We start from the raw sequence: 13734 nt of genomic DNA, 5'->3' as shown, positions 1-13734 counted from the left end.
GTGGCCTAGTCTTGCTCCGAATTTGTACATTCACATGTTTATATAAAGCATAGAGGGGTGGGGAAAATTATGTTTCTGAAATTAAGGAATGAAGTTTAATGAAGGAAAACATTGAATAAAAGTGCATATCCATAGTTTAAAGAAGCTGTGTGGGGGGGTGGTATAAACATTAAATTGATGCTAGAGGACTGGTGATACAGAATGCTAAACATGGCTACTGTTTTAACAAGATAAAGCTATAAGCAGATCTGTGGATGAGGAGCTTACAATTAATTCTAAATGTAATGAGCTCATGGGTCATTGAGCTGAAAGGAATAGCACAGTTCCTCCTGTTGTATGTACTCTGAGAGCAATATCTCCAGGCACCTACCATATTATGAACATACTGCTTATCCATCATTTTCCGGCCTGGAAACCATCTCGAAAATTATCCTCTCACTTCAAATACCATTCCACAACTCAAGAAATAAAACCTAACTCGCTGAAAACTGGCTTCATCACTCTCTTCCAAAAATTCTTGGCTCCTCAGGCCTTGAAAACTATTCTCCTAGCTCTAAGCTTCCTTCCAATGTAAAGCCTTGAACACAGCATTACCTCTCATCTGTTTGAATCTTTCCTGTAATTTGACTTTTGAACTGATCCCATCCCAAATAAGATCTGCCCATGACAATATTGAAGAGGCTCTTGATTAGTGTTTGTCTCTGGAAAATAATCCGCTCTCTTTCTTTTACCCATGCCTGGCCTCTGACACAGTATCACAAACATGAGAAAATCTACAGATAACAACACACACAAAATGTTGGGAGGAACTCAGCAGGCCAGACAGCATCTATGGGAAAGAGTAAACAGCCAACAATTCAGGCTGAGATCCTTCATCAGGGCTGGAAAAACAAGATGAGAAGTCAGAGCATAAAGGTGGGGTGAGGGAAGAAAGAAGTACAAGATGGTAGGTGACTAGTAAAACTAGAAGAGGGTGTAGGGGTGAAGTAATGAGCTGGGAAGTTGATAGGTGTTAGAGATAAAAGGCCTGAGAAGGAGGAAGAGCACTAGAGGGAGGTGATGGTCAGGTGAGAGGGGGAAAGAGGAATGGGATAATGGCTGGGGGGGGGGGGGGGGAAGGGGAGGGATTACTAGAAGTTCAAGAAATCAATGTTCATGCCATCAGTTTAGAGGCTACCCAGACAGAATATAAGGTGTTGCTCCTCCATCCTGAGCAATGCCTCATTGCAGCAACAGAGGAGACCACGGACTGACACATTGGAATGGGAATGGGCAGTAGAAATGGAAAGGGTGGCCGCCAGGAGATCCCATACCTCTGCAACTTCCACCATTTCCAATGGGACCCCACCCCCTCACTTTCTGTTGGGATCGCTCTCTACTCTACACCCTTGTCCATTCACCCCTCCCCACTGATCTGCCCTCTGGTAGTTAACCTTACAAGCCGAATGAGTGCCATACCTGCCCCGTACACCTCCATCCTCACTACCATTCAGGGCACCAAACAGTCGTCCAGGTGAGGCGATACTTCACGTGTGAGTCTGCTGGGATCATCTACTGTATCTGATTATCTCAGTGTGGGCTCTTGTATATTGGTGAGACCTCTTTGCCAAGCACCTACATTCTGTCTGCAAGTAAAAGCAGGATCTCCTGGTGGCCACCCATTTGAATCCTACTTCCCATTCCCATTCCAACATAACAACCTATAGCCTTCTCTACTGCTGCGATGAGGCCAAACTCAGGTCAGAGAAGTAATACCTTATATTCTGTCCGGGTACCCCCCAACCTGACGGCATGAATGTCAATTTCTTGAATTTCTGATAATTGCCCTTACACCCTTCACCATTCCACACACCCCCCCCCCCCCCCCGTTTCACTCTCATCTTATCTCCTTACCTGCCCATTACCATCTTCTGCTGCCGCTCCCCCTTCCCTTTCATCCATGGACTTCTGCCCTATCAGATTTCCCCTTCTCTATCCCTTTATCTCTTTCACCAATCAACTTCCTAGCTCACTCCTCCCACCCTCCCCATTTCACCTATCACCTGCAATCTTGTATTTCTTCCTCCCCTCCCTCTGCCTTCTTGCTCTGACTTCTCATAATTTATTTTTTTTTACAGTCTTTAGAAAGGGTCTCAGCCTGAAGCATCAACTGTTTACTCTTTTCCATAGACGCTGTCTGGCCTGCTGAATTCCTCAAGCATTATGTGTGTGTCGCTCTGACACAGTACACCTGTATTGAAGATTGTAGGCACTACAACTAACACTTCACCTCCAGTTGTCCATTGGAAGGAGCTATTCTTGCTTGACTTCAAGAATCACTTCTATTTCTCAAATGCACGAGCCTTCTCAGTGGTATTATCTAGAATTACCACATCAGTTTCCATCTATATGGTCAAGACACATTGATCTATTTCACCACAGCTCTACGGACATTGTAATGTCTGGTTTGTGACTCTGCTTGACCCAAACGTCAAATGGATAAGAAGAAGTACTTTCCAATTAGATTGGTGATCATCTTTGTCCCTACTATAAACTATGCTTATTGGTCACCATTTCATTCTTGGTAACTGAAAAAAACCTAAGCCAGACCACTTGCAGTCCCAGCAAGAACTTGTCTATGAGATGAGCTTCACGGTATTGTTGCAATGATCCATATTGCTTCTGCAGATAATTAAAGCAATGTAACAGATTTTAAGAAAATATTTCCAGGCAACTTCCTTTATGTGACAGCTGAAGAGAAAAATGCATAATTATTTCTTAGTACATTCCAGTGCTGCTGAGACATAAGCAGAAGACTGATCAACCCAGTCTGGGTTACCTGGACAAGGGTTCGTGATGTTGAAAGACCCAAAACACCCAACAATCTCAGGTTACATCACTAATGATGCGTCCCAGTGTATCCTAAAATGTATCTCAGCTTCATGGATTATGTTTGAGCTGCTCCTATGTCAGTTTTAAAGCTGCTTTAGCTCAGCTCCAATTGAAATGAATGGCAAATAGTGGAATGTCCTGTAATTCCAGTTCAGTTGCTCATTCCATTTGCTCACTGTGTGCACTTGCCAGCAGGAATGCCCATCATTAGTCAGGCTGAACCAGCTAATACTTACTGGTATATAGCAGACAAACAAGACTCTGAAATGTGGCTTACAAGTTTGATTGGTAAAATAACTGAGCCATGCACAATGATGAGGAGCATGGACAACATTTTCAAATGAAAGAATAGTCTGTCAAACATATTTCCTCTTGGACCTTCCAATACAATCTGATCTAGGTGTGGAGCAGGGGGCACCAAAGAGACAATGTGAAAGATGATGCTGATTTTTGAAGAAATTAAGTGGCAGCATGAGAAGGACCAGATCATTTAGGACAATTTCCTATGCCCACAGCTTTGTGATTCAGATGCAAGAATGTACTTAAGGACATTTGGGGAATATATTCAAAATCTAATTTCGGCCCTACAATATTCAGTTCAAACGTTGAGGTAAATAAAATGCTAACACTTCCAAGTTAAACCATAATTAAGAGACTGCATGGGTCAACTCAACAAATATGCTCTGCACTTACTAGGCCATCTGGCAACAATGATACATATAAATGCAGGTCAAAATGCAACTCCTTTAAGGCTGTTAGCACCTTTCCCAACACTGAGCAGCATCCAACATCCTTATGCTTCTAAAACAAATCCTGTTTTTTTTTAAATATGAAGTCTACCAATTCTCTTTTGATAAAAAAAATTGCAAGAAATAGGGTCTGGAATTAAAACTTACATTGCTAAATGAGCTGTATATCATCAAAAGATCTTTATCTCCAGAAAGCCTACTATGTGCAGTATATGAAAAAAATCTGATCACGAGGACTTCAGCAATTTATGATGGCACATTGTAATTTCTATTGGAAATGGAAAATTCAAAGGATTAAGGCATCAATGCCATAGTCAAGATTTTTGTTTAAAACTTGGTTGTCAAAAAATCTAATGTACGTGAAAATAACTTGCGGTTGTGTAGCATTTAGTTAAGTACTTATTCAGTACTCAAGTGCAAAAATACACAATATACATTAATACAGTAGAAATACAATGCCATCAGTTAGCACAACACTATTATATCCAGGGCAGTGGAGTCTGGAGTTCAATTCTGTCCTCCTCCGTAAGAAAGTTTGTACATTCTTCTCATGTGTATGTGGGTTTCCTCCGGGTGCTCCGGTTTCCTCCCACATTCCAAAGGCGTACCGGTTAGTAGGTTAATTGATCATTATAAATTAGCCTGTGATCAGGTTAGGGATTAAATCAATGGGTTGCTCTGTGGCGTGGCTCGGTGGGCTAGACGGGCCTGCTCCATGCTGCATCTCTAAATAAAACAAGGGATCACACCACTAATTGTATAGTTAAACTTACCTTGGTCGTAATTAAAGATTAAAAACCCATAAAAATTGAATACATCATTAAATAATTAAGTAAAACAAATAGCAATGACAATTGGCAGTGCTTGTGAAAAGCAGTATATACAATAAATTTAATGTACTTTTGGAGAAACCAAAGTGCATAACTGAATGTGAGAGTATGAATTTTCAAGACATTTAAATATGCGCCACTTCAAAGGCATGCAATAAAATTGTGGCTTTTCAATCTTCAGGGCGCATGGCTATTCCAACAGAAGGTTTGCAAGAGCAAAGTCAAAAGTTGTTTTACCTCCCACCAAATAGCAGGGTACAATAGCCAGGAAATAAAATGGGGGCTACTGTTACTAATGTCTGGTGCGTGGCCATGTGGTTAAGGCATTGGACTAGCTATCTGAAGGCCGTGGGTTTGAGTCCCAGCCAAGGCAACACGTGTATCCTTGAGCAAGGCACTTAACCACACACTGCTCCAATCCACCCAGCTGAAAATGGGTACCAGCAAAAGCTGGGGGTTAACCACACGAAAAACTGGTAACCGATCCAGGGGGGGTCTTGTACTCTCAGCTGCTTCATGTCACAGAAACCAGCACTAGCACTGGCCTGATAAGCCTATAAGGCTCGGGACAGACTTTAACAAGGTCTTGTTAATCTTGGCCAAGATATACATGAATTGATGATCAAATTTACTGATAACAAACTGTAAGGATATTGCATTCTGCTAAAATTAAAGGTGGAGATGAGCCTGGTACCAATAGATTTTGAGAAAACAAAACAATGGCAGAAACAGAACTGATACGTAGATATTTAAAAGGTAAATAGGTAGAAAAGCAAATACAAGGAAATGTCAATTTTTATTCCGTGCTAGCACATAACTAAACCAAATATTGGACAATTGTGGATAACTTACTGTAAAGATAATATCAGCATTGCAAAAATAACTCCAGGAATAAGTTTTATTTTGCAGTCAAACAGAAAAACTCAAAAAAAAAGTTTAACACAATTTTAAGAAAAGATGAAGGAAGAAAAACAGACATCACTGCTTGGTGAATCAATAACAAGGGTGTCACCAGACATGAATAACTCAAGAATGAGAGATCTTTTTTTTTGTTTCACATAGAGGATTTCACAACACTTATTTTACAAGTGACCTAAGATGCAGATACTGTAGTATCAAATAAAGGCATAATGGAAAGACATGATTAGCTTAATTTAACTTATATTCACACAGAATATCTTCTAAAATGCTATACACATGCACACACTTGCATACATTGACCTATGAATGGGAATGGGACTCAGAAGGAGGACAGTAGGGGCAAGAAACAGTCAAATGTAGAAAGAAAACGAAGTCAGAACACACAAATACTTGACAAGGCAAATGGGAGGAAAGAAAGTCTAAACTTTGATCATTTTAATGCAAAAAGTCAAATAAATAAGTAAAAGTGAACCAATTAACACATGGGAATGTGATTTTTGCAGCCATCACAAAGATGAGCAGAACCAGAATTCAGCATTTCAGGAGTAGAAAACCTTCAGACGTGATGGGAGCATGGATGTAAAGGAGATGTCATTGCAAAATTAATCGAAGAGTCCTATAACAAGGGAGGATATTATATAAGGTTCCTCAAATGAGGCAATGTGGTGAAGGTTAGAAACCAAGAGAAATTAATCACATTGCAGGAGATGTATTACAGGCATCCAATAATCAGCACAAAATAGGGGAATAGATATGTAGGCAAACAGTAGTGTAAAATATAATAGGGTATTAGATTATGGAATTCAGGATAATTTAATAAGCTGAATCCAAAATTGGTGGCTTGGTGTTTAGAGACATAGGGTAATGGTGGAAGGTTGTTTTTGTCATTAAAAACCTGTATCACAGGGATTTATGCTGTGATCTCTCTTTATGTTATATACATTAATGACCTGAATGTGAATATATGAGGTATGATGAGTAAATTTCCTAATGGCATTAGTGAAGATGGTTAACTGTCAGCTGTAGTAAAATATTTATCAGTTAGTAGGAGGAACAAAAAAATGGCAGGTAGAAGTTAATTCTGAAAAATGTGAGGCAATGCATTTAGGGACGTAAGCCATGCACAATAAACTAGAGGACCTGACAAAGTACTGAGAAACAAAGAGACCATAGTCTCTATGTCCAAGATCCCTAAAGGTATATAGGATAAATGTCTTCACTCATAAGGGAATAAACCATAGGAGCAGAAAGGCAATGGTACAACTTCATAAATTATGAATAGTCATCAGTGCAGTCCTGTGTACAGTTCTGGTCAGCACACATGATTACAGTAGGATATGATTGCATGAGAGGGTACAGAGGAATTCACCAGGGATGAAGTGTTGCACCAATGAGGAGAGACTGGCTAGGCTGGATTTATTTTCCTCAGACCAAGGAAAGCTGAGGGGAAACCTGAATGAGTATTTAAAATTAAGGCTGGCACAGATAGTGACAAAACTTTCCCCTTGACAGTGGCATTGATAGCCACAGACAACCTGTATATGGGGCTGGATGAATTAATCAAGATCTTAAGTGACCACAATTTAGTAAGGGATAAAAGATTTGAGGATTTCAGAGGAAATTTTCCACCCAGAGAATGGTGGAAGTTGGAATGCACTGTACAAGGAGGTGATACAGATATTCTTACAGCATTTAAGGATTTTGCTGAGCAGATGAAACACAATAGTATAGAAGACTAAGTGCTGCTGGGAAAAGTGTAATTGATGACCAGCACAGTTATGGGGGCCAAAGGCCATGTTTCAAAGCAATATGACCTTATCCTGAAATATCTTCGAGTGAGCGTGAAATATTCTGAAAGCAGCCCTCTCCTTCTGGTGTTGCAAAGTACTTGAATCAAACCAGTTTATTTTTGGAGTTGCATAGAGTATTTTTATTTTGAAATAAAACAATTCTGCACAATTTAATGAAACGTAATCACAAGTTAGAATGAGTTTCTTCCCATTTCCATTGAAATAGAGCCTTAAAAGATTTGAGCAGAATTTCATTCACTCTGGCACAAGCAACCATCTAAAGTGTAAACATAAGTCATTAACATACAAACTGCACAACATTTCCGGCAAAGATGCTTCTAACAAAATTACACAGACATGTATCCACACCTAACACTGATGGACAGAATCATAGATGACAGCTTTATCTGCAGAAAGAAAGGCATGTTACAAGGTCAGAAAGCGATTCAGACAAGTTGGCATAGTGAGACTCTAGTACACAATTAACATAAATATGAACAGAAGACAAATACTTTGGTGTCATATCACTGAGTATGCGATAACACAGATTTATAAATACATGTATTCCATGGTCACTGCTCCTTATTTATCCCTTCCCAAATGTAGCATACACTATTCACAATGAAAATAGTTTTAGCAAGTAGAATTGGACTTGCAAGTGGTTATATTACTAGTAAATAAAGCTTCCCGCGTGTGTACCTGATTAATTCCAAGGATCACATTATGGAGCCTGTCTACATAGAAGATGCCTCTGAAGGTTTTAATTTACAAGATTCAAAATATTTGAATATCAAGAAGTACAACATACCAGATGACTCTACTAAAGTAATCAACATTTCTAAAAATATTAACACTCCTAACCTCAAGCAGCTTTGAAACAAAAGGAAAAGCTAGGAAGATTGAGCTAGTTAATTTCTGTGAGAAAACATGGCTATCACATTTATACTCACACAGCGTGCATTCAAACTGCCTGGGTTATATGTAACATTACACTTCATCAGCCACCAAGACAGGAGCTAAAAAGCATCACAAATTCCCAACAAGCATTATGTGCTGTGCTTGTGAAACAGTGAGACGTGCCCCAATCCACCTGAGGCACAGGAAGACGCAATGCATCATTACCACTTTGTAGAGTCTGTCGTCCTCCTGCCAACACGCCACTTGGTAGCATCCCAGTTGGTGTTAATCCCTTCAGTGTCAACACACTCTCACTTTCCTCTCTGTAAATATGGATAATTGAGAATGCACTCAGGACCAATGTACATTGTAAAGGAAATAAAATTCTTACAAAATGTTTATTGAAGATGTTTTGTCATTTGCCTTTTGTTACAGAAGTAACTAATATCCTGGAACAAGCATTCATTCAACAGTTTTCATCAGAATTACTGTTAATCAAGTCCATCCAATTCAAAGAATTTACCATATGTATCAGAAACAGCTGAGCAAGCAAATAACGATTAACAGAAACACGCTTCAAATGGACACTGGCTTCTTAAACAAGGCAGTGCTAACATTAACTGAAATCGTTATGTTATTTTAGATCAAACTTAGGATCTTCTCATTCAGTGTCACAACTTTACAGATTAACCACTCATGCAGCTATTGCCTTGCAACACCAAATTTTATCACTTTGATTTGAAAACATACAGCAATTTGGGAAGTACTATACACTACATAAGAATTAATGGAAAGGAAACAAACTGCAAAGAACAACCTTACATTAGTTAACACACCTACCAAGTGCCTTAAAAACCATAAGACATTGGTGCAGAATTAGAACATTCACCTCATCAAGCATGCTCCCCCATTTCACCATGGGTGATTTATTTTCCCACTCCTGCCCACTCCCCATAGCCATTGATGCCCATACTAATCAAGAATCTATTAAGCTTTGTTTTAAATATATCCAATGACTTGCCCTCCACAGCAGTCTGTGGCAATGAATTTCACAGATTCACCACCCTCTAGCTAAAGAAATTCCTTTTAATCTGTTCCAAAATTACAGCCTTCCATTATGAGACTGTGTTTTCTAGTCGAAATGAATGCTAACATTGCACTTACCTTCCTTACTACCAACTCAACCTGCAAGTTAGCCTTTAAGAAATCTTGCAAGAGGACTTCAGAGTCCATTTGCATTTCTGCTCCCAATTTAGAATATAGTCTACAGCTTTATTCCTTCTACCAAAGTGCATGACCATATAATTCCTTAAACTGGATATCATATGCCACTTTTTTGCTCATTCTCCTAATTTGTCCAAGTCCTTCTATAAACTCCCTGCTTCCTCAACACTGCCATCTTCCACAAACTTGGCCATAAAGCCATCAATACCATCAAGATCATTAACGTGCAACATGAAAAGCAGCGAACACACCACCTACTCTGCAGAACACAATTAGTCACCAGCAGCCGAACAAAAAAGGCTCCTGTCATTCCCACTCTTGGCCTCCTGCTAGTCAGCCAATCTTCTGTCCATGCAAGTAACTTTCCTGTATTAGACTCTTATCTTGTTCAGCAGCCTCAAGTGTGGCACTTTATCAAAAGTCTTCTGAAAATCTAAGTAAACAACTTCTACTGACTCTATTTTGTCTATCCTACTTGCTATTTCCTCAAAGAATTGTAACAGATTTGTCAGGCTGGATTCCCCGTTAAGAAAACCATGCTAGATTTGGCCAATTTTATCATCTGCCTCCAAGTACCTCAGAACTTAGCAATAATAATGATCTCTAACATCTTCCCAACTACTGAGGTCAAGCTAACTGGTCTGTAACTTCCTGTCTTTTGCCTCCCTCCCTTCTTAAAGAGTGGTGCAACATTTCTAAAGATTCTTGAAAGATCATCTCTATTGCCTCCACAACCTCTTCAGCTACCTCTTCCAGAACCCTATGGTAAAGTCTATCTGGTTCAGTTGACTTATCTACCTTCAGATCTTTCAGTTTACCAAACACCTCATGCTTAGATATAGCAACTGCTACACTCACTTCTGCTTCAGATACTCTTGAATTTCCAGCCAACTGCTGGTGTTCACTGCAAAATACTTAAACAGTTTGTCTGCCATCCAATTACCCCCTCCCCAAGCATCACTTTCTCGCAGTCTGATGACCACTCTTGCCTTTTACACTTTACATATCTGAAAAATATATTTTACTCTTTTCTTTTATGTTATTGGCTAGATTACCTTAATTCATCTTATTATTTTTCTAGTTGCCTTCTCTTGTTTCTTAAAAATTCTCCATCTTCTAATTTCCCACTCATTTTTGCCATATTGTATGTTCTTTTGCTTATGCTGTCATTGATTTCCCTTGTCATCCACAGTTGCCTTATCCTCCCTTTAGAATGCCTCTTCGTCTTTTGGATGAACTGATCCTGTGCCTTCCTAGCTACTCCCAGAAATTACAGCAATAGCTGCTTTACTGTCAGCTCCTGTCTCATGTCTGTGTAGTTACCTTTACTAGCAAACATCCAATTCTAGCTTCTCCATTTCAAACTGTAGGTTGATTTCTACAATATTACTATCACTGTCTTAAGTTACTGAATCAAATCTGATTCATTACAGAATACCCAATACAGAACTGCCTCTTCCGTTGAGGGCTCGACAACAAGTTGCACTAAAAAGTCACCTCACATGCATTCTACAAATTCCTTCTCTTGGGATCCAACACTAACCTGATTTTCCCAATCAACTTGTGTACTGAACTTCCCCATGACCATTGTAACATTGTCCTTTTTACATGCTTTTTCTATCTCTTGCTGTAATTTGTATACCACATCCTTGCTACAGTTCAGAGGCCTGTATTTAACTCCCATCAAAGTAATTTTACCCTTGCAGTTTGTTAACCCTACCTGCAAAGATTCTACAGCCTCTGATTCTATGTTACTTCTTTCTAAGGATCTGATTTCATTATTTTACCAACACAGCAAAATATCACCAAGTACTTAAGCACCAATGATCAAACACAATTTGTTACTAAAGCACATAAAGAACTAATGGTCCCCATTTTTGGCAATGATAGCTAAACTACTGAAATTTGCTCTCAACTTTGTGGTCACCTCTATGTTAGAGGGACATATGAAGATCACTTGAGTTCCATTCTCTGGAGCAACCTTGAACTTCTGCTAACACTTTAACTCTGGCCTCCTGTGCTGTTATAATGAATCCCAACACAAACTCCTCATCTTCTGTTTGGTCATCAAATTCTCCTGCTTTAAATAACTAGCTCTTTTGGTTGTCCATTTCTACTGTAGTTTATATTTATTTCTCTTTCCACACATGCTGCTTTACCTGTTAATTACTGCCAGCATATTCTGTTTTAATCACTTCCAATGAAAATGAAAAATAAGTCTTAAATTGAAAAATAACAAGTTTATGATATTTCATCTTTTAAAATAATCGAACATGCATGTCCAATCACAATTTTGTGCTCAGATATCACTTGTGTATTTTGTTTTCTGGCAAACTATCTGTGAGAATTCTACATTAAAAGACTAATCAGCAAGTTAAAATGATGCAGATGCTAGATGTCAGAAACCTTTATGAACTGCCTCCTATCAGCAGATGTCAAAATGTGACAATTTAAGCTTCGTGATTTTTGAGGTTAGTGGTAAGGGCTGTTTGCTACTGGTCACAAACCATTAGGACAAATGACTTAAGTCATAATCTAAATGTTGTGTTTTAAAGAAATTAAAGAGGACAAGAACTCAATATAAGTACTGAGAAAGAAAGCCACAAACAAGAATTGACAATCAAGTTACAGACTCACCTGAGCACTGAGAATACTCTGGCCATTTTACCAATTGCCCGAATCTTGTTCCTAATGATTTCTTTCCGAGCTGCTGCTGTGCCTTTTTAAAATAAAATTTAAAATTGTACACTGAATTACTAAGTATTGCGGGTATTTAAATCTCAAAACAAATTATCTTTGGCCCAACCACTTTAAGTAAACTTTCATGTCAATAATACAACAATAATAACTCAGCCAATGAGTTGGGCTTTGTTCAGTCTATTTTCTTCCATCCTAACTTGAAAACACTTAGTTGAGTACTTTGATCCTTATCTAAATAGTCATGCTTTGTGCAACAACCATTATTGGTTGTAAATACAAGGAAATCTGCAGATGCTGGAAATTCAAACAACAATGCACACAAAATGCTGGTGGACTTCCTGACGAAGGGTCTTGGCCCGAAACGTTGACAGTGCTTCTCCCTATAGATGCTGCATGGCCTGCTGTGTTTCACCAGCATTTTGTGTGTGTTATTATTGGTTGTAGTCTATTAAACCGTGAAGGAGATGTTACTAAATCTGATCTCAGGATCAAGAGATGCATATTCCAGCAGAGGTCACCAGATGGCAACCATGAGCGAAATTCTTGTTTGATTTTTACTGTTTCTCCATATCCAGGAAAATTAAAATCACCTGCAGAGCTGCACCATTCCCCAAATCAGATCAGCTGAACCAGCTTATAGCTCAGATCAAAGTCATCCTGTGCAGTTCACTATCACAAAAGATAGTGGTCTCCTATTTATCAATTTAGAAGAATGACCTCATCTAATTATTGAAATTGTACAAAACTATCAAATGCAAATTATGAAATAAATCAAAAATGATAGACAAATTTCTGGTAGTCAGACAAGGCTGTGGTAAAAATATTAATAGGTCATTTAAAAAAATTCACTGAAAACTTGTGGAAATGGTTCACGGTGCATAGAAAAGACATCAATTATATCCCTTATCCTGCAGTAATAATACTAAACCTACCCAGATAACCCATGAATAGCACTAGGCCCATGCTGATAGCAAGTAAGAATGCTTTAAACTCACCCAAACATACAATAAGAATGGTTCTACCCAGAGCTATCAAGTATTGAGATTCATCAGTAGAGTACTAATGAAAATAACCTAGAAACTCATCCGTAACAAAAATGTTTTAGATCCATTCTAATAAATTAGAACCATATAGAGTTAAGAATGATGGCTTAAGGCCAACAATTGGGGAACTAATAGTAAATGATATAAAACTACCCATGTGCACTGAATAAACCAGCAAGATTCCTGTTTCAATTGCAGGAACAAGTTTAGTCAAACTTTGGTACTAAGTCTGTTTAAAGATGGCTGGAGGAACGGCTTAAATTTCGGAAATCCTTCAATAGATGCGTTGATATTTTTAAAACTTTCATTACATATGTAAAATAGCGCAAATCATTTTTCTTGAGGTGACCATCTGACTTCCATTCAAGCAATGCAGATGTTGTATTTGGCACATTGCAGAGAGGCACGGCAAACAAGCGCTGGTTACAATAATAGCCCTGATCACAAAGGCTTTCTCTCAGATTCTTACGATTCAATACCCATTGTAAATTGATCGAGTTGTCCACTAAGTACAAGATGTTCTCCTACCGTCAAATGCATCGTCTCCCTCAGACATGAGCTCATCGTCAGAGCAGATGTTGAGGACGTTAACCAGCATCTCTGTTACTGTACGAGAGAAATACATTTGTTTAATTTAGGCGTACTTTATCTGTATCACATGCTTCAAATTTTACTTTGTCGATATTTTAAATTTACCTTTAGCAAAATG

General features: G+C 38.7%; 1 protein-coding gene across 2 annotated transcripts in view; it reads right to left on the bottom strand.

The window, feature by feature from the left end:
• Positions 1-13734, bottom strand: part of LOC132378918 (serine/threonine-protein phosphatase 2B catalytic subunit beta isoform) — a 95228-nt gene that overhangs the window by 16651 nt on the left and 64843 nt on the right. For both annotated transcript variants that reach the window (XM_059946234.1, XM_059946235.1), the window contains exons 10-12: positions 13554-13631; positions 11920-12001; positions 8284-8381 (exon numbers count right to left, since the gene is read on the bottom strand). In XM_059946234.1, coding sequence (XP_059802217.1) covers positions 8284-8381; positions 11920-12001; positions 13554-13631 — 258 coding nt within the window. The remainder of the gene's footprint in view (positions 1-8283; positions 8382-11919; positions 12002-13553; positions 13632-13734) is intronic.

The sequence above is a fragment of the Hypanus sabinus genome, chromosome 21, assembly GCF_030144855.1.
Source record: "Hypanus sabinus isolate sHypSab1 chromosome 21, sHypSab1.hap1, whole genome shotgun sequence".
Lineage (NCBI taxonomy): Eukaryota > Metazoa > Chordata > Chondrichthyes > Myliobatiformes > Dasyatidae > Hypanus > Hypanus sabinus.
This window is presented reverse-complemented; position numbering and strand designations above follow the sequence as displayed.